Source organism: Pseudochaenichthys georgianus, chromosome 1 (genome assembly GCF_902827115.2).
Source record: "Pseudochaenichthys georgianus chromosome 1, fPseGeo1.2, whole genome shotgun sequence".
Taxonomy (NCBI): Eukaryota; Metazoa; Chordata; class Actinopteri; order Perciformes; family Channichthyidae; genus Pseudochaenichthys; species Pseudochaenichthys georgianus.
This window is the reverse complement of record NC_047503.1, coordinates 2057349-2082885: the sequence shown is the minus strand read 5'-3', so window position 1 is coordinate 2082885 and position 25537 is coordinate 2057349. Positions and strand designations below refer to the sequence as shown.

Here is a 25537-nt window from a genome sequence, read left to right as displayed (position 1 = left end):
AAAGGTTCAATTAAATAAAAAGGCATGCTTATACACACGTCTGGTCTTCACAAGTACAGAAACACACAAAATGCATCAGTGTCACACACACGGTTCGTCTAATTTAAGCTTTCTTAATTATGAGGCTGTGATCCTATGAAGGTAGATATGGTGCAAAATGCAAATAAAAATTGAAAAAAGCAGTAGGGCTGAGCAAAGTGACTAGAACGCAACCACACACTTGTAAAAAAAAACACTTTATAAAGTCAGGCAACACTAACAGTAACCAGGCTTCGTGTGATTCTGTTTATTTGACCATCCGTTCACTGTTATTGATCATTGTGGAGGGGGCAGACGTTTTGTTTTGTATTATAGCAGCTATCGGATGGAATCAATACATGGGCTGCACAGGTTGTCGTGTCCGACTATCAGTGGCGGCGCCAGAGTGTTTTTGTTGGGTAACCTATGGTAGGGCTAAACCATACAGTGGTGGGGCTCAAGTCAGTATTTGCAATGTAATTACATACACGCTATATCGCCCCCGTGACAGTGAAACGCCACACGTGAGGTTTAGATTATTTCCCTGTCTCAATCAAAATTGAACTGTATGAAATAAAACGACACATTTGTCTTGTAGTAAATAAAAAGGGATCCCTGTGAACGTGACGTGTGAGGGTACACAGATCCAATGGGGATACTGAATGGCGGTTCCGACTGATCTCAGTCAATAATGCATGACGCAGACCCAACTTTTCGTTGCTCTGATTGGCTGTAGGTCTGTTCAAATTGCATTCGGAGGCATTTTGATCTGACCGCGCTGATATTATAACGCCAGAGAATTTTCACACCTTTAGTGTATAAAACTCCCCCACTACTTAGACTGTTCCTTGCACCCCTCTAGCATAAGCCGAATGGTCTCAACCATATTGCATCAGTAACGTGCACTTGTTATTACAGCAGGATGTGTGTGTGTTGTGGACACGATCCGTGTATTTTCGCAATCAGTGTTCTCAACATGCTAACTTTAACATACTTTTTCATGGTGGGGCTAAGCCATTTCTTGGTATGGCTGTAGCCTACCCCAGCCATACCCTGGCGCCGCCACTGCCGATTATCACAAGTAGAATCATAATGAAAAATACGCCGGTAAAATGTGCCTGTAGAAAACGACTTATGCCACGAGTTATAGCAACAAGCTACAAGCAACCTTGTCAAGATAGTCAGTTTAGCTTCGGTTGCTATGCTAACAGCACCCATTGTATACCAGAGAAACTTTCATAACAGCGTTGTGATGCCAAAGAGCGTCAATTCAGACTGACACACATTCACTTAAGGGGAACTGGGGATATTTTTCAGCGGGCTTGTGTGACAGTCGGACCGTGGATAGGCCTACTTTAAAGCGGCCGCTGCTGTGAGTTAACGGGAGAATAAACTCCAGTGGACGAGCAGTACAACAGCGGTCGGTAAATGCCGCTGTAACACATTAATAAACAATGAACCACGGCACTCTGGAGAAAAGTACAAGGTTGGAGAAGTAGTTATTTAATTTAATCTGGCTTTGTATGATTACAAGTAACACGATCGCAGTCCCCCGTTGGTGTTGTTGTTGTTGATGTTGTTGTTGTTGTTGTTTTGTGAGCGCAGCTAAGAGCTAGAACGGGAGCTGCGTTGGTGTGAAAGGGGCAACAGTAGTCACTGACCCGAGCTTGCGCCTCGTCGTTCTGATAGCTCCGCCCCTTCGCTCCAACCCCCCCCCCCCCCCTCCCCCCACATTTACAGGTGAAAATTACTTTAGCGACACATTCATCGCAAGAAGTGTAGCAAAAGTCAAGACCGCAGATTCGTGGATTTATACTGCCACAGAGCAGATTCGTGAAGTTGTAATGACTGATTTGAGAGGTTGTAATAACCAAGTTGCAGTTGTAAAGGAAAATATATTTTAAAAATATATTTTTCTGCAAGTGAACATTTCATCACTAAGTTGATTTTTTTTCTACAAGCTACAAAACTTATTTTTTTCTTCTGTGACTTCAGATTTGGTTCACAGATACGTGGATATTTTATACAAGTGTAAATGTATGCACACAAGCTCAGATTTTTTTTCTGCAAGTGCTCACATCAGGTTTTACACGCTCTCGCATTTTGCACCATATCTACCTTCATAGGATCCTCTGCACTGAGAATTATGGCTACAGGCAAGTATATAAATATATCTGTGTGTGTGTGTGTGTGTGTGTGTGTGTGTGTGTGTGTGTGTGTGTGTGTGTGTGTGTGTGTGTGTGTGTGTGTGTGTGTGTGTGTGTGTGTGTGTGTGTGTGTGTGTGTGTGTGTGTGTGTGTGTGCGTGCGTGCGTGTGTGTGTGCGTGCGTGGGTGTGTGTGTGTGTGTGTGTGTGTGTGTCAGAGAGAGCTCTAGAACATGTCCTTCCCAACAATGGAAGCAGGGTGTAAATCATCTGCTTTAAACTAATTTGTTATATTGTTCAAACCAAAACTACCTTTAGGTTTAAATGCTTCTTTGTGCATTCATATCATGCAGTGAACTGTCAGCATGGTGTGATCTGAGCAAGTCAATCATGAAGGATGTTATTTTCTTAATGTTTTAAATGTTTTAAATACTGGTGTCATAGATAGTGACTTTATAAAGTCGCTGGCTGTTGCGCAGTGAGTTAGTGAACCGGTTCAATCCCACCTTGACCCCCACTGCAGTGCACTACTCCCAGGGTGTGGTCCGCAGTATTGAATGTATTATGTCTAATCAGTAACATATGGTCTGTCCCGCTCCACAGCAACAACCCTGCTCACCGGTACTACCTGGCCACGGACCCGGTCACAGGACAGCTGTACGTGTCGGACACTAACTCCCGCCGCATCTACAGACCCAAGATGCTCAGCGGCGCCCGTGACCTCATCAGTAAGTGCATTTCCCCAGTTGCATTTCGTTTTGTATTGTGGATTCTTCTCCCTGTTATGGTATTGGAAAAGTTCAGGCATATGGAATGTTGTAATTATGGATGCTATGTGTGTTCAGGTAATGGAGAAGTAGTGGCTGGTACAGGTGAACAATGTCCTCCATTTGATGAAGCACGGTGTGGAGATGGAAGAAAAGCTACAGAGGCACAACTGCTGGGACCTAAAGGTACACACACACACACACACACACACACACACACACACACACACACACACACACACACACACACACACACACACACAACACTGACTTCATACCCTTCATCTGTTTGCACATCACATATTTATCCTACATTTAGAAACAGAAGCATATCTTTATGAGTTTTCTCACCTCTAGAATTGCACCCCATATCAGAACCCAGTCGAGCTTCAGAGCTGTACTGACTTGTTAGAAGTCCCCACACTGGGCCATTAATGATACATGTGCACTGCGTGGGTTTACTGTACAGTAGGAGCTATTCAAAGACATGCATTGCATTAAACTTATTATGACCAATTGTATCTGTGGTGTAATTGCTCCACCCACCAAGCTGCACCAACTCCACTCACAGCACTTCTTTCATTTCCTGTGTAATTGGCATCCTGGGAACGCTTCCAGAGAGGCCTGGCTTCCTCACAACTGGGACTGTGTGTATTGCGCCTCAAAGCTCAACACAGATTAACAGTGTCCCCGACAATATACCTGGTGGAATAAAGATGTTATGTAAATTAAAATCATTAATGCTTGGCATAACACATTTCCACTTGTCTGGATATTTAAAGTCAATATCACGGCATAAAAAACACTGAATAAATGGTTATACAAGCAGTCCATTGGATGATGATGCCATGGTGTTGTTGTGTGTTGTATTGTTTAGGATGTAACGGTGAGTTTGGTTCACATATCATCCTCAGGCCTCCTCGTTTGAATACACTATAACATACAGCACATGTTACTCATTTAAATGTAAAAGCCTGTATGTATTTGCTGTAGAGTCACAATCGTTGCTATTTTGCGCCATCATATTATCAGTATGTCAATTTCCTGAATGTGTTGGGTCTGATGTAACTAACAAAGGAAATATGCTTACATTTACATTATTTAATCTTTCTATTATAGTGGGTTTTTTCACAAAACAACCGTATATATTACCTACATTCATGTCTTGCTTTTTTCATGGACAGCTTTAGTGAATCTTATTACGGTCTCTGTCTGTTAAAACACTCTTTTGTGATTTCCACTCCCAAGTTGCATAAGTTGACGAGCCTTCCCAATAGCTCGGTTCTGATCTTTGAACAGTGACTAGCCCCTGTACCTGATCGTTATCTTTTCAGATGTAGCAATGGTGAGAAAATGGGGTGATGCAAATCAAAGCATTACATGTTGTATTTAGCCGTTCCGTGGTGTAAACTCAGGTTATTAGTTTAGTGGCAATGATAAGAATGTGTATTGTATTTCCATATCAACACGCTTACCTGTAATTAGCCTTAGTTAGTTTATTTAAATAAAGAGAGGGAAATAGAGCAGCATCCATTCAGAACCACTGGTCCCTATAACATGCAACACAGCATGTGCACGGGGTGCGGAGCCTCCGTGCGCCACAACATAGCAACATAGCATCCTGCACGTTATAACCTCGGGAGTCCCTGTGAGGCTGCTGTCCTCTGAAGGTAACGGGGAGTGCTATGGGAGGACAGACTTTCATGTGTCCTTACATACATTAGAATGATGAGTGTGTTAGTGTTTGAGTGGACCTTTGAACCAGAGGAACAGCGTATGGTGGACACTGAACACAGTATATTTAAACATTTACACATTTGTTTTTGTTATTTCTTTATACTATATTGTTTTGCTCATCTCCTGTATAGATATCTGGTATCACCGCTGACCGTTTTCATCTGGCTGGCTTTGCCTGAATACACTCGTGTTGTCTCTCTTTATACGATCTGCATGATGCTGCTGCTGCATCCTGCCTCCCCACAGCACAGCGCCTCAGCTTCCTGTCCTCCTTTGCCTCAGCTTCCTGTCCTCCTTTGCCTCAGCTTCCTGTCCTCCTTTGCCTCAGCTTCCTGTCCTCCTTTGCCTCAGCTTCCTGTCCTCCTTTGCCTCAGCTTCCTGTCCTCCTTTGGACCCTGGAGCTGATGTGTGATCATCTCCTGGACAGCCATGCGTTGAGTTGTGTGTGCTCCTTGCTTCTGTTCCGCAGGGATCGCAGTGGACAGGAACGGATTGATCTACTTTGTGGACGGGACTATGATCAGGAAAGTTGATCGTAATGGAATCATTTCCACGATGCTGGGCAGCAACGACCTGACCTCTGCACGACCCCTGACCTGCGACACCAGCATGCACATAAGACAGGTAACAGTCTACCTAATTATACTTCATGCGCACTGACTGCTTTCCTGTCACTGCTACACTTTACATCAACAATGTCACATGTGCACCGGAACAACAACAACAAGGCTAGTTTAAAGGGGGTCGTGATTCAACCCAGTGCATACAGTACGTGGCTCTGATGTGCCCTCAGAACCTTTTCGTTTTTAAATCTGAACGATTGGATTCGGTGACCTTTACAGACTTTCTCTAAATGTATATAAAATAAACGTCGGACAGAGGAGAAACGGAGAGGGAGTAACATGGAGGGATGCCGGGTACTTTAGATGTGTTCCAGAGAGAGGATGTATAATCTTACATACACAAGATGGACTTCAGGATGGACACCACCTACACACGTGCACACACACACACACACACACACACACACACACACACACACACACACGCACACACACACACACACACACACACACACACACACACACACACACACACATTGTTGTTGGCTCTTGTCTCATCTAAGCGTTGACACTCTGTTGGAGCATGTCTTGCAGAGTTGTGTGAGCTGTGATCGTGTCCTCCTCAGAGCAGCTCAGCTTGACTTGCTGCCGTCTGGTTGACCTCCTGAGTTCACTTAGTCAACACATAAACGGCGGCCCACACACTTCTTAGGCTGTCAGCTCTGACTGCAGAGTCTGGAGGTGTATAAACGCATATGTGTGGAGATTTAGTACAAACTGCATGACGTACAGTATGCCCCTCAGTCCTCTTTATTTCAGTCAAGAAGATCTGGCCTTCAGCAGCCTGCTCTCTCTCTCTCTTTCTGAAGCAGCAGTCATCTGTCTTATATAACATTTGTAATCCATCTGCCTTTCTCAAACAGTCCCATAAGGCCATGTGTTGTGATGAAGTGGCACTGGAAGCACCCTGTATATCATCAGTAGTATCAGACGGCAGGTCCATGTATAACTAAAGAGGAGCGTGTGAAGTGAACGTCTCTCCTCTTTGCACCAGGTTCGTTTGGAATGGCCCACAGACCTAGCCATCAATCCCATGGATAACTCCATCTACGTCCTGGACAACAACGTTGTGCTGCAGATCACTGAAAACAGACAGGTAATGTCCAGACGCCCTGCATGAGGTATCTTAACATGATAGTTCAATAAATGGAGTTGATAGAGTAACATAAGAAAACTGCATCTATATATGAAATAGCCTCATGCAATCATGCCAATACAACCAGCATCCATATGTTTGTATTTGTTTTTAATGCTTAAAGAAGGGACAGCATGAGCGCTTGAGTGCACCATGTGAACGTGCCAGATGTAGTCATCCAGGCTTATTTTGATCTGCAGGTTGATGGCATTGAAAGGAAACATAGAGAGCACATGAGCACATACGCACAGGCTGGAGCGCCTGAGCACAAGAGAACACAGAAGCACAATACTCAAGATTGCTGCAATAAAAGCATAAGATGCAATTAGGTCTACTTATTTGATTCTGGAAATGTTTTTGTCACAGCAACATTTGAACACCCTAATAAAAAAACACATGAACACACAACTGACAAAGAAGCACATATAAGCAAGATAAAGGCTTAAAGCACAGGCAGCACGTGTGGTTGTCCAGTACCCGCTGGTTTACAGATGCCCAATAGCAAAAGGCTGACGAGTGGATGTGTGTGTACAGGTCCGCATAGTGGCGGGGCGTCCCATGCACTGCCAGGTCCCTGGGATAGAATACACCATGGGGAAGAGGGCAGTGCAGACCATGCTGGAGGGGGCCACAGCCGTCGCCCTGTCCTACAGCGGGGTCCTCTACATCGCAGAGACGGACGAGAAGAAAATCCACCGCATCCGACAGGTAACCTTGACGACATGTACTCCTGAAGTCAGAGTAACAATTGTGACCACTTTAAATGTCATTGTAAATTAGCAGAGATCTCAGGATGAGCCGCACGTGTCAGATGGAGATGAGGAAGATTAACTGATGCTCTCAGTGGCTCCTGAATGCATCATTCTGTCTTTCCCCTGCTAGGTGTCGACTGATGGGGAAATAACCCAGCTAGCTGGAGAGCCGTCTGACTGTGACTGCAAGGTACTGTACAACAGCAACCTCGTTTACGACAGCCCTCCATTGTCTTCTCTTGATATCCTATTGTTAACCTGCTTATCATAGAAGAGCTGATTTCCTCCCCCCCTCCCTCCCTCCCTCCCTCCCTCCCTCCCTCCCTCCCTCTTCATCCTGCAGAACGATGCCAACTGTGACTGCTATCAAACAGGAGACGGCTACGCTAAAGACGCGAGGCTGAACTGCCCTGCGTCTTTAGTGGTGTCTCCGGATGGGACGCTGTATGTGGCTGATCTGGGAAACATCCGGATTCGAGCCATACGCTGCAACCAACCCCCCACTGGTGTGTATATAGCACACACGCACAGTGGACATACTGCTGTTGCTACACATCTGTATGTGTGGAAAGAAGGGCCTCACTTTTGAAAAGAAAACAAATGTGTTTATATATCAAGTCAAGACCACTTTCCCAGCTTCTGTCTCACCAACATTGGCCATGATGGATTCAAATGGTTACATGCATGTGGAACACGTGGACACATGTCTTCAGAAGGGACTGCACGAATGCTGGGCCTTAGCTTCAGTGTGATGTGGGTTTGAACAGTGGCTCTGCAGGCCTGGCATGGTGGACTCATGAAGAGTCTGAGCTTTGAAGAGATCAGCAGCGTCAGCAGTGTGCTCCGTCACAGGCTAAACAACACGGTGTGCAACAACATGCTTTAGACTCTGATGGCTGGTCAGCCTGTCCAACACATTCCCCTTACCCATAGACAGTGATTATAACCCTACATTTCATTTAGCTGAAGCTTTTATCCAAAGCAATTTACAATACATTTTAAAGTGCAATCAACCATGAGGATACAAACTCAGGACAGTAAGAATCCCTCACGGTACGTCCACACAGCAGCTTTTCAAAAATCTTGAACATCTTGGAGCTGGGCGTGTCTGACAGCTTGGGGATTTTTTGCGACCAACGCGACCAACAACCAATCACATGAATCTCCCGCCCCCGACATACAAAGCAAAAAACCCCGGGGATTTTATGCGAGCAATATATATATATATATATAAACTCCCCAAACAGGCGAAACCCTGCCAGTTTCACCCACTGTCTCTGCCACCTCCCTCCATGCCTGGTTCCTCCGGTTTGTATCCCGGTAATAGTTCTGGTCGTAAGGAACCGGGTGATTTGATACTGTAACTTCTCGTTTGGAATATGAGGAAATGAACTGCGGTCTGGTTCTCCCTGCTTACACGCGGTTTGATTGGCTAGCGCTTCTACTGTCAGATTTGCATAAGCGGGATTTGATTGGCTGACGCTTCCAGCTCAGCTTCAAAAGTTGAACATTGCTCAACTTTTGAATCCTGAAAATCCTGGAAATCTTCGCTTCGCTCCCCCACAATGCAGTTCGGCGAAAAGCGAGGCAAAGTGACGTCATCCCCATTCAAAGTCAATGGGCAGAGAAGCGTTGGAAGATGTGTTTCTGTTTAGTGGTAGCTGGGTCTCATTCACAGTGAGGGAGTCATGTGATCAAACTAAATCCTGAATAGAATTGTTCTGTATACACGTTCCTCTATCGCAGGGGTGGGGAACCTTTTTCTATCAAGGGCCATTTCAATTTGTACAACATCCTCCGAGGGCCGTATACAAATTACTGAACTCAACCTCTGCTAAAAAAAATAAAGAAATCACAGCAACCTCTTAATCCAGATATCTTTCAGTTTTATTTTCAATGTTTTTATGTTATGCTTTGGAGAGAGTGTGTATGCATACACAAGATGTGTGCAAATGTATTTAGTATCCTATCCATGTGAACATGATTTAAGTGGGGGGGTAGACCTAACATCCTCTAGGGGGGTCCGGGGGCATGATCCCCTGGGAAGAAATGTTTTTTAATATTGAAGTTAAAAGCATCAATCTGGTGCACTTTGAGAGCAACATTAAGAGGCTTTTTCTTTATGGATATTTTACAAATCTCTCCCCCTTTAAACTGTATTCGTGTTTATTAATAACAACTTTGTTTTACTGTCATATACAGGGATGCAAACTTGTCACCTTTCGGCGAAATTCGCCATTTTGAATCCAAAATAGGTCGTTTGTGTGATTCATTGAGATCTGCAGTAAAAATATTTGTGGGGTATGGGGGGGGGGGTCTGGGACCCGGAGTAATCTGCGGAACCTGTCCTTGCCCAGGAAAAACAGGCAGTCGCTTGTTTAATTCTATTGCGGTCTAGATTTTTTTCTCGTATGTTTATAAATTACCTCGAGGGCCTTATCAAATGATCTCGTGGACCCTATACGGCCCGGAGGCCTGAGGTTCCCCACCCCTGCTCTATGGCATTGTTGACTGTAATCGGTGTGGGAAGGTCTTGTACGAGTGTATTAAAGACATGAAGGTGATAATATGAAATGTATAAAGCGGCTGTGTGTGCAGGCTCCCTGGCTTCAGGACCCAGCTCCTATGAAGTGGCCTCCCCCGCCTCCCAGGAGCTCTACGTGTTCGATGGGAACGGGACTCACCAGTTCACCATGTCTCTGGTCACTGGAGACTATAAATACAACTTCAGCTACAGGTTGGTTTGTGTGGACATTAACTTGTAAACTTGTAAAACATTCATAGAGAGTTTTGTTTACGGAGTGGATACGGCACATGCCATATAACCACGACGTAACAGGTTTGATTCCATCTTTTGGTCCTGTTGTATGTCATAACTTCTCTCTGATTGCATTTCTACACTGCCAAAAAAGGGAATCTCAAAAACAAATCCATAAATGTATAATTTTCTTACTTTTATTTTCATTGTTTTGTTCCCTGTCAGCAATGAGGAGGATGTGACGGCAGTGACGGACAGCAATGGGAACACCCTGCGTATCCGCAGAGACACCAACCGGCTGCCTGTACGCGTGGTCGCCCCTGACAACCAGGTGAGATGAACCGACTTTAACGATGGTGCATAACTTTTACTTTTCTTATGAAAATATATATTACCAAAAAACATAATTCAAGAAGATTCCCTGCAGTTTCATGAAAGAGCTTAAAAATCAGTTTTGATAACAACAAAATATTTATCACAGTAAAGAAAACTCATCTTGGAATTACTGACTGCTGCAACAGGCCTAATCTGTGTGTGTGTGTGTGTGTGTGTGTGTGTGTGTGTGTGTGTGTGTGTGTGTGTGTGTGTGTGTGTGTGTGTGTGTGTGTGTGTGTGTGTGTGTGTGTGTGTGTGTGTGTGTGTGTGTGTGTGTGTGTGTGTTTGCAGGTCATCTGGCTGACCATCGGGACTAACGGGGGTCTAAAGACTCTCACGGCTCAGGGTCAGGAACTGGTCTTGTTTAGTTACCATGGAAACAGTGGCTTGCTGGCTACCAAGAGCATCCAGATAGGCTGGACCACCTTCTATGAGTGAGAGCTCCACTGTCTTTGTAATGGGGGACATGTTTGCACCGCTGAGGGTGTATGGACAGTTTAAAAAGCAACTGAGAAGGAGAGAAGCCTTTGAGGGTTTTATAGAGAAAAACTCTTCTGACAGATTAGCATTCCCTTATGTGATCTACACCTGCTCAAACTAGCTCAAAGTGGTTTATATTTGTCAGGATCACAGATTTGTAACATCCAGTCCTTAATTTGCCTACAAGTTAATGTCTGGACGTAATTCTGTGTTGGAAATAAAATAACAGAAAACCTATTTAATGGGTAGAAACTCACTGAATATAATATCCAACTCATAAAAGTATATTATTTATCTACATTCCGCTGAGTAGAAATAACAAAATAAATGTATAAAATGGCTGTAAGAAACTGGCAAAGGCTGTGTGTGTGTGTGTGTGTGTGTGTGTGTGTGTGTGTGTGTGTGTGTGTGTGTGTGTGTGTGTGTGTGTGTGTGTGTGTGTGTGTGTGTGTGTGTGTGTGTGTGTGTGTGTGTGTGTGCCCGAGTGCAGGTTTGTGTGTTTTTTCAATGTCCATTCACAAGGTTCCGTAAAGCATATTACAGTAATGGCAACTAATCCCTGTATTCCTCCCCCCTCCTCACCGTCCTTGTAGCTATGACAGCGAGGGCCGTCTGACTAATGTGACATTCCCCACCGGCGTTGTGACCAATCTCCACGGCGACATGTCGTCGGGGGCTGTTGCTGTGGACATTGAGACGTCAGGGAGGGATGAGGACGTTTCCATCACAACCAATCTGTCGTCAATAGACTCCTTCTACACTCTGGTGCAGGGTAAGCTACTGTGTGTGTGTGTGTGTGTGTGTGTGTGTGTGTGTGTGTGTGTGTGTGTGTGTGTGTGTGTGTGTGTGTGTGTGTGTGTGTGTGTGTGTGTGTGTGTGTGTGTGTGTGTGTGTGTGTGTGTGTGTGTGTGTGTGTGTGTGTGTCTGATGTGGTATCAAGGGTTAGGCGGTGGTGGCCAATCTGCTAAAGAAAGCCCTCCGGGGTCTTCCCTCTACACCAGTGCTTCTCAAAGTGTGGTCCGCGGACCACTGGTGGTCCGTGAGCGCCCCCTAGTGGTCCGTGAGTATATTGGTAACATTTCACATTTGAAATAAATACATTTATTTAAGTTTTTCGCACTCTCGCGGGAATATCTCCGCAATGGAGCGAGCTTAAGTTTCACTTTCGATTGCATGCTATAGACCAGATAAGCACCTTCATCACACATGTGGCCACTTGTTTGTACAACTTTCAGGCGATTTGTAAAAACGATGTGTTTTTGGATATTTGTGGAGTTAGGTGGTCCGCGAGTGTTTTTTTATTGGTTAATTGGTCCTTGGTATGAAAAAGTTTGAGAAACACTGCTCTACACCGTCATAAATATAGCTCCATCTTAGCTTTATTATGATCTCCAGCCACCACCACCTTCCTGGCACTAACCTGAGGCAAACACCTCAAACTATTAAATCTATATTTCTCCGACAAATCATGAAATGTGTTATTCAGATTGCTTTCCACATATGAGTGCTGGGCAGCAATTACAATTTGTAATTGCGATAAGAACGTGTTAACTTGTCCAGCCCAAATATATATACAGTCTATAAAGACACTTGGTTAGGGTCTAAGTGATTTATATCCACAACATTATCTTTTTTTATAATCCATAATCATAAACTCAGTTGTTTTAAATGTACTGATCGACCATCAACCAAACTATCTTTTTAAAATGTGTAATGTTTTCTTGACATTGGTCCATCACAAGATTTGGATTTCAGTTGATGATGAAACACTGTTAAGAACATGAAACTGTATACATCTCGATGTAAACCTTTGAAGAATACACCTGAGTGAGGAAGTGAGGTACAGCACAATGCCTCCCCAGTGAGAATTCTAGATTTGAGTGGAACTGCCAGAGGAAAAATAAAGTTAGCTCCACCATCGTCATCATCCTTCATATCAGACAGTCAGGCTAAACGGCGGGGGAAACAATAATTTAGCACTGATGCCCTTGTTACATATTAACTAATGAGCCAGTTGAAGTGGCCGGCAGCGATTTGTTCCAGAGCGAAACAAGTGTCCCGAGGGTGAGGCAAACAGACGCTCCCCTCACAGCAGTATTGATCAGAATGTAATGAGTTATTCAAAGCCATCGACAAGTGTAGCATTCCTCTCCATCAATACGTGTACATTATTCATGGGCTGGCCTCCCCGCTATCATCTCTGCCGCACAGTGAGCTGGTGCTCCAGGTGATCACAGGTGGTGAGGTGCAGCACAGGAAGAGAAAACAAGCTGCTGTCTGGTCAGCTGGAGGCTGCTCACTGCTGTGTGAAAGCATGTTGGTAATGCAGAGGTTCTATTTTATCCGTCCTCAAACATAGGCGAAGTCATAAAAATGGTGCTCAAATTATTTATTTACCAAAAAATGCAGAATCAAAAATGTTCCTATTGAAGAATAATGAATTAAATAAATAAAAGATGGGTGCTCCAATTACTCAAATTAGGTTTTCCTTCGGTCCAACAAAAATATTAGCATAGAAATACCACGACTCTTGCCTGATCTGCCACTACATCAAGACTGGCAGTATGGTGCCAAAACAGTCCCTTAAATACACAGAGCCCCTCCCAGAAGGCTTATCATTCTATTAGCATGTTCTGCTTCTTAACCTTCTTCAAATTATATACACTATTTGATAAACAATTTAATGAATAAACAGGTTATTCATCATCAAACTTCATCATCATCTATAACAATAAACAGAACACATAATAAATATGCTCTCACGTGACCTAGAGACTGCATCAGTGAAGCCCATTTAAATCAAGGAAAACTGCGTATTCTGGCCCCTGGGCACGTAGCAATGATGTACACATCAACAGATAGTTCAACATTTTATTGTAGTAATCTTGTGAAACTGAAAGTACAAAGCATTGCAATCAATACAATTACATGTTAAACATGAATGAAATCTATAAACATAGATAAATCATTAAACTTACAAACAATGCCTCTCCAAGGTCTACATGAGCAGATGGAGCCGGATGTGAGAGGAGGTACAACATGTGGCTCTCTAGCTTGACTGTCAGAAAAACATGGCTGCTGACCTTTCAACTCAGTCATGTGTACTGTCTGTTCAAAAAACTGCAGGAACCCAGAACACAGACAAAAACATAACCCCCTTCACATCTCAACTATCGTAAATGCTACGGGTCCCCGGTGTGACCACAGTAGCACTGATGATAACTGTATTAAGCAGGTGAAACAGGAGCTGTTGACAGGAAGTTGTTGTTGCTATGGAAACAACATGACGGTATCTGATATCATAAAGACGGAGAAAGTAAAGAATAAAGTTTATGTTTAAATGTTAGCACCCCCGAAGAGGCACAAGCTCTTACGTTGAGTCTGGAGTTTCAATACATTCTAAATCATCAGTAAAGTCTACGACCATATTTCGGAGGGATATGCTACATATTAACTTTCAATTTTATGCATTTCAGTTCTTCAATAACATTACTTAATTAATACTTCACTTTCCTGACACAGTTCCACTAACATACATTCACTGTCGATTGTTATTTTTTAATATTCTTTGCGGAATTTGGCCGTGTAAAAGGTCCTCTTGGGTTGCCGTACAGCCAATGCGTGATGTCATTAGTAAGCGTAACGGACCCCGTGCTGATCTGGTAGGCCGTGCAGATATGGTACCGACACCTGCATTTAGTACCCCATGGCACTAAGTACAGATCGCGTTCACACCGGAAAAAGTCCCTGAGGGAAGATTATGCAAATGAAGCCGCTGACGTCACTTCTTCTTCTTCTGCTTTGGGTTTACTGGCAGGCCGCAAACCACTTCACGGCGTATACTGCCACCCGAAGTCCCCGGCCGGAAGTCCCCGGAGTTGGGGACTGGCTTCGGTAGAAGGGCTGGGACTCCCAGCAGCTTCTACTGAAGCCTTCCGACTAAATCGCCAGAACGCCGACACCTCCTCATCTCTACCGCTCCCATGTTTTTTTTTGTGTTGCCATAAGTTAGTCTCTCTCCGTTGATGCTCTGGGCTAATGCTAATGCTAATAATGCTAATGCCAGCAAATACAATGGCGGCTTCACAAAACTTTTCAGAGTTTTACGGGCCGTGGTTTGCAATTTGCCCAGCCAATCAGAAATTGGTACTTTTTTCTCCCCAGGATAGTACCACCTCTCTAGCAGGCACAACAAATTTGGGTAAATGTTCTCGGATCTAAGTACTCTTTTTGGTGTGTAAGCAAAATTCCAGGCACTAACGCAGGGGTGGGGAACCTCCGGCCCCCGGGCCGTATACGGCCCGCGAGACCTTTCGCTACGGCCCTCGAGGTAATTTATAAATATACGCAAAAAACAAAAGAAATCTAGACCGCAAAAAAATTAAACAAGCGAGTCCTTGTTTTTCCTAGCCAAGGTCAGTGACCATGAACACATCACGAGCCTAACGTGTCATCACGTGGTATATGTCTCGTCTGACAGGGATGCAGTTCTGAACATGGTTCTGACGGAGAGCAGAGCACCAGAACGCCACTTCCACAAATGTCAGTACCCATAAGGAGCCGTACACATGCCGCAGTTTCTGCGTGGCTGTGTCTTTAGCTGAAAGCCCAGTGGCGATCTGTTCATCTGACATACTGATCATACAGTCAATAACTGTGTTGTTATTAGCATCTGGTTAGCTAGCTCTGCTAACGAATATAAGAAGCTTTTTCTCCAACCAGTGAGGTAAAGGCACATCTTTATATGATCATTATAGTTATACAAAAACAAGAGAATAAAGTAAACAGGTATAAAATACTATATGACAGTAAAAAAAGTTGTTATTAATAAACAAGAATACAGTTTAAAAGGGGAGTGATTTGTAAAATATCCATAAAGAAAAAGAAAATCTGCTTCCAGTTCTGTTCCATATGGGTGTTGAGAGATGTATCCATCGATCTCCTAATGTTGCTCTCAAAGTGCACCAGATTGATGCTTTTAACTCAACATTTAAAAAAAAAAATCTTCCCGGGGGAGCATACCCCCTGGACCCCCCTAAAGGAGGTGAGGTCCCCCTCCCCCCCCACTTAAATCAGGTTCACATGGATAGGAAACTAAATACATTTGCACACATCTTGTGTCCATATATTTCAGTTTGGGTGGTCACGCCACACCGTGCACGTGCATGCATACGCGAGTCAGGGTAAAATATCTGGATTAAGAGGTTGCTTTTTCTTTGCACAGAATGAAAGAAAGGCCAAATGACTGGGCTGTGATTTTAGTATTTTTAAGCAGAGGTCAATCATTTGTACGGCCCTCGGAGGATGTTGGAAACATTGAAATGGCCCTTGAGAGGAAAAAGGTTCCCCACCCCTGCACTAACGGAACTAAACGGGAGAAGTACGGGGAAAAGTACTCCGGTGTGAATGCGCCTTATGTAATGTGACCTCTACTGGCCAATGAAAACACAAACAGAAAAAAATAGCATGAATATGCTGCAATCAAGCCAATTGCCTCTAGGAGGTACTATAACAGCAAAACCGAAACTTACATGTAACGTCACAATGCACCTCGCCGGGGCGATACTGCCGCTCACCGCCAGACACGTAAGCACGACATAGCAAATTGAATGTATGTTTAAATAAATGTAGGACCAAAGAGTGTGCGTAAGGGTTAGGGTTAGGCATGTGTTGGTTATGGTTAAGGTTTGGATAAGTCTCCAGGAAATGCATCAATGTAATGTCCCCTGAAGTGATGTATACATGGTGTGTGTGTGTGTGTGTGTGTGTGTGTGTGTGTGTGTGTGTGTGTGTGTGTGTGTGTGTGTGTGCGTGCGTGCGTGTGTGTGTGTGTGTGTGTGTGTGCGTGCGTGCGTGCGTGCGTGCGTGTGTGCGTGCGTACGCTGTCAGTGGAGTGGTCGGTGAGTCGGCGATCCGCTCCGTCACACAGGGCCTGGCAGATGCTCTATGGTGATGCATGTGATGGCTGGCAGTAATGAGCGGTGTGCTGTCTTTCCACATGCATGACACACTGTACGAAGCCTTGCTTTGTGCTGGGAAATGGCTGTGGGTGGCTACAAGTGACACATCACATCCACTCCATAATATTGAACCACAACAAACAATCACCATCAAAAAAATAACACAGCGGCCGCTGTTAGCAGGAACCACATTTTAGTTGAACATTTTAAATATGTTTGTCATTCAAACATCGCCCTCACAAAAATAATTGTATGTCTATCTGCATCCCCTCCCCCCCTCGCTCACTTCAGCTCAGCATTGATACAGTGTTTTGAATCCATGCCTTGAAAACAACCCCAGGCATGGATCCAATGTGGAATAGAGTGACGAAGTCACGCCCATCTACTTCCTCCCCATGGGACCTTATTTCTGAAAGATTATGTATTGAAGTCAATGGAGAGAGAAAACGTATCTTTCGATCCCGTTTGAATTGTGCCATGAATCACACATAAGATGTTTGTCAATCTTAACAAATCATTTCCATGTCAAAAAAGTCACAGTTTGTCTTAAAACTGTTGAAATATAAGACTATGGAAAATACGCAACTAGAAAGACTACAAATCCCAGAGTACATTAACGTTACACATTACACTCGTGTTACTCACTGAAACCTTGTAGCCGGTCCCGCATGCTGGCTCTTACGGAACCGACTAACTCCCCTTGTGTGTGTACAGTTCTCAACATGGCCAGACTTGTAGTGATTTTCACCTCTTTTAATACTTTTCACTTCATTCTGAAAGAAAGAGGTGAAATGTGCTAACGTGACGACCATCTTGGTGTTAGTGACGTGTGCAAGACCAGAGTTGTAGTTCATTGAGCGCTTCACACAAACAAATGTGTAACTTCACAGTTTTACGACACATTTTTTTTTTTTTGACTTGAAAAATTATCTTTTAAATTGACAAACATCATTTGTGTAATTCGTTGCACAATTCAAACGGGATCAAAAGATAATCTTTCTCTCTCCATTGACTTCAATACATAATTTTTCCGAAATAAGGTCCCATGGAGCTCCCCCGGAAGGAGAGGGACTTCGCCTCTCTATAGTGTTATGGATCTTCTTCATGCTCTCTCTTCTTGTCTTTTAGACCAGCTTCGTAACAGCTACCATGTGGGGAGCGACCACTCACTGAGGGTGATCTATGCCAATGGGATGGACACACACTACCAGACAGAGCCCCACATACTGGCAGGTAAGCAGCTTCAGCACAAAACCCTCAATGTGGACTGTAGACTAAAACATAATCAACTGAAATGTATTTATATAGGACAAACCCCTTGAGATGGGGGTCCTAACACAGTGTTTTTCAAAGTGGGGCCCCGATCCCCCGGGGGGCCGCCAGGGCGCGTCAGGGGGGTCACGCAAAGTCTGAGGGAAAGGGGGATTTTATTTTTTAAAGTAACATAACACTTTTTTTTCTTTTTAGATGTTATTAATAACTGCATATCTATCAATCTATGTGTCCTTTGATGCCAATCTTTTAATATTTTTTGTTTTTAAATCACACGACTGCCCTTCAAGCCAATCAGAATCGAGCTGCCGCTACTTAGAGTGAAACTGAGTATCTGCTCAGCTTTTGAAGCAAGTGAATACTTCGCTCTGCAGCTGGATGAGAGCACGGATGTAGCAAATGTTGCAGAATTGCTTGCATACATCAGATTTATTTCAGAAGACAACTTTGTTGAGGAAATATTATTTTGCAAAGCACTGGAAGGTAGGACCACAGGAAGAGACATGTTCCACGTTTAGATGAGTACATCATCTCAAATGGACTTGACTGGTCTCGTTGTGTGGGTGTTCATATTACTGTTCAAAATTATATAATATTATAAAGACAGAAATCACTTTAAAAATATGTTTACTGTTGATATTACTGTTTAATATTGTGTTAAGAATGTTTATAACATAAGACACAATCAATGTAATGAATGACAAACAAAAGATAAATACCATTTTCTTTTAGAAGAATAACTGATTATTAATTCTGAATACAAATATATATTAAGAACATGTATTAAGCTGTATGATTAATTTGTCATATTTTCCATCATAATGTAATAAAAAAAAATGCCAACAGGGGGGTCCCCGCCAGAGGATAATGCTATATGGGGGTCCTTGGCATGGCAAAGTGTGGGAACCCCTGTCCCAACATACAGTACAATCAGCAACACAGTCTTTTCAAGTCACAATTCAACCACAGACATTATTACTACAATCACAAGACAAACAGACATGCAGAGATTAGCATATGAACCAGGCAGGGCATCAGAACCATGTTTCACTTCTTCCACTCCCACACTCATCGGTCACAGTTTGACTCATTAGGATTTGTTTTCACTGCAAATATCAGAACACATCAGATAAACAACACAATGCTATTGTGCAGACGTTTCCATTAACAGCTGAGCAATACTCAGTGGTGGAATGTAATTGAGCATATTTAATCACGTACTGTACTTGAGTAAAACATTGAGGTACTTTACTTGAGTATTTTCACATAATAGTATTTATACTTTTACTCCCCTACATTTTGTAGACCAATGTTTTACTTTTTAATCCACTACATTGTTTTACAGATATAGTCACTATTTACTTTGCAGATTTTGATTATTAATACAAAATCTAAATCAACTAATATATTATCATCTATAATTATAGATGATAATATATTAGTTGATTTAAGCTACCCAGTAGTATATACAGTCATTCAAATAAACTCCACTTTTACCAAGAGCAACATTGAAGTGATGAACACGTTAATGCATCAATATTTATAATACAATAATCTAAAACATAAGGTGCCTCAAAGGGCCATTCTGCATAACGAGTCATTTTACTGTTGGTACTTCAATTATATTGTAATGCTCAGACTTTTTTACTTTTATTTAAAGAGCAACTTGCAGGGTTTTTTTTTTCTACATTTATGCTTAACCTTACCTGAAAATTACAATTAAAAAAGTTAATGCTTGATTTGATATGTTTTACGAGACATAAGGAATTCAGAGGGAAAGGAGCCCTTTTGAGCTCTGCTACTAAAAACTGCTTTTTTAACGTCATACGTCAAACGCGTCATATTACGTCACATGGGGGAGCAACTTTCTCGGACTCCTTCTCTGCCCAATCCGCGGTAGTAGTTTGTAGTAGTATTTTTTCGGTAATTTTACATTGCATTTCACCATTTGTAATCATGGTGAGCTGGAGTGTGTGCAGGTTGCACACACTCCAGCCTGTCAGGACATCGAGTCCACAGTTTCCCTCACGGGAAAAGGACCGGCGCTAGCTTTCGTTCCTGTGTGCGTTGTGCGAGGTGCATCCACCTCCCTGCAGCACATACTCTCCACAGCTGAGGCTTATCAAACAAAACGTTTATCAGGAAACCGTATTACATTTCTCTCCCCCACCTCTCTCTCTCTCCCCCTCCTCTCTCTCTGCTCCCTGCTCTCTCTCTCTCCCCTCCGGTACACAGCACCGTAAGACGTAGTGTGGAGTTGCATATAACGCGAGATACGGCTGACACTTGCGCATTAGTTTCTGTTATGGATCAGTATCAACAGTCCTGCCAGTAACGTTACTATATTATCAATACTACTTTAGTTATAGCCTGATATATGATAGCTAACTTTACAATGTTGTGATGTGACTGGCATTAGCTAACATTAACTGTAGCTAACGCCGGTCACTCACCAAGACAGCTGCCCTGTTCTCCACTGGCTCTCCTCACACCACAGCTCCATTTCTCTCCCATGGCCGTTTTGTCTTCTAATCCTTGGCTGCTCCTGGTCTCTTGGACGCCTAGCAGGCTCATAATTATAAGGTTGTGGTCCGTCATATGCATTCGAATATACATTTTCAACCTCTTCTGTGTCAAAACTAGCATTGTGATCCATGTTTATTCATACCGGTTAGACCGGCTGCTCTCCCTGATGTGACGTCACACGCGGGAGGTATTTTTTTATGCGGAAGTAAAAATGTCTTACAAAAACGACGCCAGATGTCACTGTAGTGTATATTTCTGTATATTTTTGGGGAAATCTAGTGTATACATAATTTCCCTGCATATTTATTCACTTGGGTCTCTAACCTGCAAGTTGCTCTTTAAGTATAATTTAAATGAGTATTTTTACACTGTCGTATTGCTACTTTGACTTCTTCCAGCTCTGCTGCAGCGATAATGACCAGTTCAAGTGTCATGTCTCTGCAGGCTGATGTTTTACATCATGTTCTACAGCTAAAGCATTACAGCATGCTTTGGAACATAGTCAGGAGCAATTAAAATGGATTAATACCATATGTGATTTGTGTTACTCATGGAAGAGCGGTCGATTCCAAGCCTATGCAGTCAACATTTGTATAAATGTGTGTGTTGATAAAAAAAGAGCTCAGTATGATAACTGTACCAGTAGGATTAAGATGATCTGCTATGCATCGTGAAGCTCTGCAGAACCACACGAATGGCACAAGGTGACAAGGACATTGCAATAAAGTGAAAAATCAACAGTTTCATTTGTTAAAACTATCAACTTGTCAATAATAATAATTCCCCAGGCCATTCCCAAACATTACACACAGCTCTCATGGACATATTGATGCACTGCTTTTTTCTTGCTTTGCATATTTTTACTTTTCATCTTAAGATATTGATGGTATTTATGTCTTTCTCATATCCATTTGAAGGTGCTGCTAACCCAACTGTAGCCCGACGCAACATGACGCTGCCAGGAGAGAACGGCCAGAACCTGGTGGAGTGGAGGTTCAGGAAGGAGCAGACCCGGGGGAAAGTCATCGTGTTCGGGAGGAAGCTCAGGGTGAGTGCTCTCCAGAAACAGGAGAACAGAACAATTCATGTCAAACTCTCCGTCATCTCTAGTGGCCCATTTTCATTAACAATCACAAGTAGTATTACTATTAGACGTGCCTTGTAGAATTCCCTATGTATGATTGGCTTAGCACCATTTTTTATTTGTGGACCTGCGCACTGCTTTACGGCATGAAACCAGGTCGTAAACAATAATCAACATAAACCTTACGCATTCCAGAAACATATAAAACTATACAAAAACAGTATTTAAAAAAAAATGTAATTCAAAGAATGTACAACTTTCTTGCCAACATAAATATTTACCATAAATAATAATACGCCTATATGGCTGCTACAGTACATGTCTTTACTGAGAGTAGGGTTAGACTGCATGTTGTTCAATTCTTCGATAGTATTCGACTCAATTCATGTGGTCCAACGGATAGGGACTAGTTTAATTTAATTATATATATTTACAATAAATATATGATCAGCACATATTGACACACATTCACTCTTAAAAAATGCTATATATGTTGTTGTTATGAGCTGTTTGGAGAAGGCAGGGACAGAGATGTGCCTGCAGTGTTGAATATCTCCCCATGGAGCCATTCATGTATGACAGCGCGTGTGCTGCCCTGATGGTAATGGGGCTGTCATTGTTAAGCTAGCAATAAGGATTGCAGGTAGATGTGTTTTTGTAAATGGGTGTGCAGTATGTACACAGTATAATTCAGCTAGACGCTTGTGCCAGTGAAGATCTGTGTTCAAGTGACAGTGGAGCTGTCCTGCTGCTGCACCATGATGCCAGAGTGAGGCGTTAATGACGGTGGGGGGGCTGTGAGGCTGGATGAACACACTGAAACGGTGACTTTAATTAAATGAATTATATCAACAAATGTCAACCGTTTTGGGTTAGTTGAAAGCAATAACTCTAAGTTGAACCTAATATTTTTTATTTAAACACAACATTATTGCTTTCAACTAACCTATGTGAAATTTGCTGACATAATATTTTAATTAAAGCCAACGTTTCAGTTTTTTCAGTGCAGCAGTGAACTTCATTCCAGCCTTTCTGCTAAATGCTATCATGCTGCTTTGTGTGCTAATCCCAGTGAGGAATGTGCATTGAACACAAGATGTGAGTGAATGGAAAACTGAATGTTTTAGCATCTCGGTAGAGGAAATAATGAAACGCCTAGTGTCTGTCAGGCACAGCAACATGTCTGTGAGATCACCTGCATGTATGTAGGTCACTTGGTAATAGGATGTTTTGTATCTGTATTGCATGATTTCCTAGGTGTATCAACACACTAAAGAACTGCACTAATGATCAGGGTCTGTCAGTGATCCCAAACCCCCCACACAAGTACTTTAGTTATTAAATCCCATTCAGTTTGGGTTATTCTGCACAAAGCATGACAGCCATTAGAGATTCCTGTTTGGCATTGCAGTAAAAGCCTCACTTTGCCTCCAATTATTATGAACATGACAGGCCATGCCAATCTGCAGAATGATGTATTCCTCTTGATACGATGTGGCTCTCCTCTCTGGTCTCCCATCCAGCTGGCGACTAGCCACCGTCCAGACATCCTCTTCTCTGGCCCTTTGCTCACCTCGCTGCATTCAGCTGCTCCTAATTTACAAACCAAGTGGCTTTATGAAAAAAGAGAAAATGAGTCTTGAGCGTTTCCCAGCAAGCCTCTCCCCGTAATGAAGCCGGGTGTAAAACTGATGATTGGCTAATTCTAAGTACTTCCCTGGCTTCAAGGATCCAGGAGGTTGTTAGCTCCGGCCCGAGCTATCTGTCTTGGTAAATGGTAGTTTGAACAAACAGCACGTCATTTAGAAGGCGATAAAGAGCGGCAGGCTGCCTCAGTGTTTTATGGCTGTTGGATCACAAGTGTGCTTGAACGCACTGCCTGAGGCACCTTACGTGGATTCACACAGCTAATGTAACACCTTTGTTGTTCTTTATCTGTTTGATTAGCCAGGTGGCTCATCCTAAATTATTATTCATGCTATATTTATTATGTCTTAGAATTTAAAAAAAAACACAGACAGATTAAGATTTGGGACAATATAAAAATGGTGTATGTGTTTCTGTGCAGATGGTCGTGACATCTGATGGTTAATTCCTTTAGTTTGAAGTTCTTAGTCTTCAACAAAATACATTTTAATCTTACGGGTATTCTCTCATGAACCGAGCATTTCCCTGCTGTCCAAAGGATCAACTGTATCCATTCTGAGCTGCTCCTCTGGCGCCACATGTAGTATAATCAGCTACAGATACTAAGCGTTCATGCTTCCACTCATCATGGATGTATACGGAGAGTGTCTTGATGCAGTGGTTGTGTGTGTGTGTGTGTGTGTGTGTGTGTGTGTGTGTGTGTGTGTGTGTGTGTGTGTGTGTGTGTGTGTGTGTGTGTGTGTGTGTGTGTGTGTGTGTGTGTGTGTGTGTGTGTGTGTGTGTGTGTGTGTGTGTGTGTGTGTGTGTGTCTGCAGGTGAATGGTAGGAACCTGCTGTCAGTGGATTACGACCGTTCGCTGCGAACAGAGAAGATATATGATGACCACAGGAAGTTCCTGCTGAAGATCATCTACGACACACAAGGCCACCCCACGCTGTGGGTTCCCAGCAGCAAGCTGCTGTCGGTCAACCTCACATACTCCAGGTGAGTGCTCTAATACCAGTATGTGTTATGTTAGGGTAGGCCAGTGGCATTGGGCTCTAAAGGCAAGTCCAACCATTTCTCACTTTAAAGGGATAGTCTCAGTATGTCTGCTGTACACACAACCTTTCACATGTTTGCTCAAAGAAAAGAGAAAATAAGAAAATCCTCTGAGATGGAGTAGATGATGTCGGAGCATGTAGGTTAATATGAAACACACAAACTAGTTCATGTCTTTCTCGATGGCAGCTGAATCTGCACGCTGGTGTTTCTTATGGACTCTGCCCTGAACTTCTACTCTCACAAAGCTCTGACGTAGTTTCCGTTGACCCTTTCAGAATGGTCCTATCGGATGGTGGGGATTTACTGGAATGCCTTACATTGAAACGGGTTTCTATGTTGTCGACCCTGAGAAGGCAAAGTAACATAGAAACACTATGGTCCAGCTCTTATGTATGGAAAACAGTGCAAATGATGTGATAGCGCCACCTCATGTTCACAATATGAACTGCATTTTAATGTAGCTACATAGAGCTCATGGGTCATACTGTATCCACGACAGCCGTTAGACAAAGGTTTGAAATCCCCTGTGCAGCTGATCATGATGCATTCAAGACAAGGTTCTACATACAAAGCTTAGATATATCTCATCCTGCATGCACCAGAGGCCCGTACTGTAGCCGGATGTTCGCTTAGCGGCTAACTTCAAGGAAAACTCTGGGTTTCCGGTCCTACGACGCTGGTTCTCTTTTTAGCGGGCTAGATCTCCATGGTAACTTATGCTGAGCGGCTAGCCTGGTCCGGAGCAGGTTAGGTTCCAGGATGAGAGATCAACTCAGTGAAAGCACCGCCTGCTGACCAATCAGAGCTCAGTGTGCGGAGTTTAAAGCGATCAAGTCACATTACAGGAGAAAGGAAATACAGAAAAGCTGCCACACCGACTGTGTGAACGTGAACATGAATAGAATATCACCTCCATCTTCAGAGCAATCTGACTGTTATAACATTAGCGTTAAGAAAGCTTACAGAAAGCAACACATTAAGACGAAACACTCGAGTCAGAGGTAATTAAAGTCAGATGGTGTGTTAGACGGGCAGTGATATCATAAACCTGTTAATGGACGCATTCCAACACGTGTTCTGTTCCAGCTGTATTCACCTTGCAGGTGCAGCTCTGTGGCTTTGATCCTGGTCAAGTGTTTAAGTCATGGATGTTTAAAGTTTAACTTCTTCATATGTCTAATATTAAAGTTCACTTTTCATTCAGGAAGTGTGA

At 43.1% G+C, this 25537-nt stretch overlaps 1 protein-coding gene across 4 annotated transcripts in view; it reads left to right on the top strand.

Moving 5' to 3' along the window:
* The window catches only part of tenm3 (teneurin transmembrane protein 3), a 235705-nt gene that overhangs the window by 195195 nt on the left and 14973 nt on the right, over nt 1-25537 (top strand). For all 4 annotated transcript variants that reach the window (XM_071202940.1, XM_071202922.1, XM_071202915.1 and 1 more), the window contains 14 exons: nt 2767-2891; nt 3009-3116; nt 5137-5291; nt 6285-6386; nt 6960-7133; nt 7308-7367; nt 7521-7683; nt 9776-9914; nt 10161-10266; nt 10602-10744; nt 11384-11562; nt 17879-17983; nt 21466-21596; nt 24095-24264. In XM_071202940.1, coding sequence (XP_071059041.1) covers nt 2767-2891; nt 3009-3116; nt 5137-5291; nt 6285-6386; nt 6960-7133; nt 7308-7367; nt 7521-7683; nt 9776-9914; nt 10161-10266; nt 10602-10744; nt 11384-11562; nt 17879-17983; nt 21466-21596; nt 24095-24264 — 1860 coding nt within the window. The remainder of the gene's footprint in view (nt 1-2766; nt 2892-3008; nt 3117-5136; nt 5292-6284; nt 6387-6959; nt 7134-7307; nt 7368-7520; nt 7684-9775; nt 9915-10160; nt 10267-10601; nt 10745-11383; nt 11563-17878; nt 17984-21465; nt 21597-24094; nt 24265-25537) is intronic.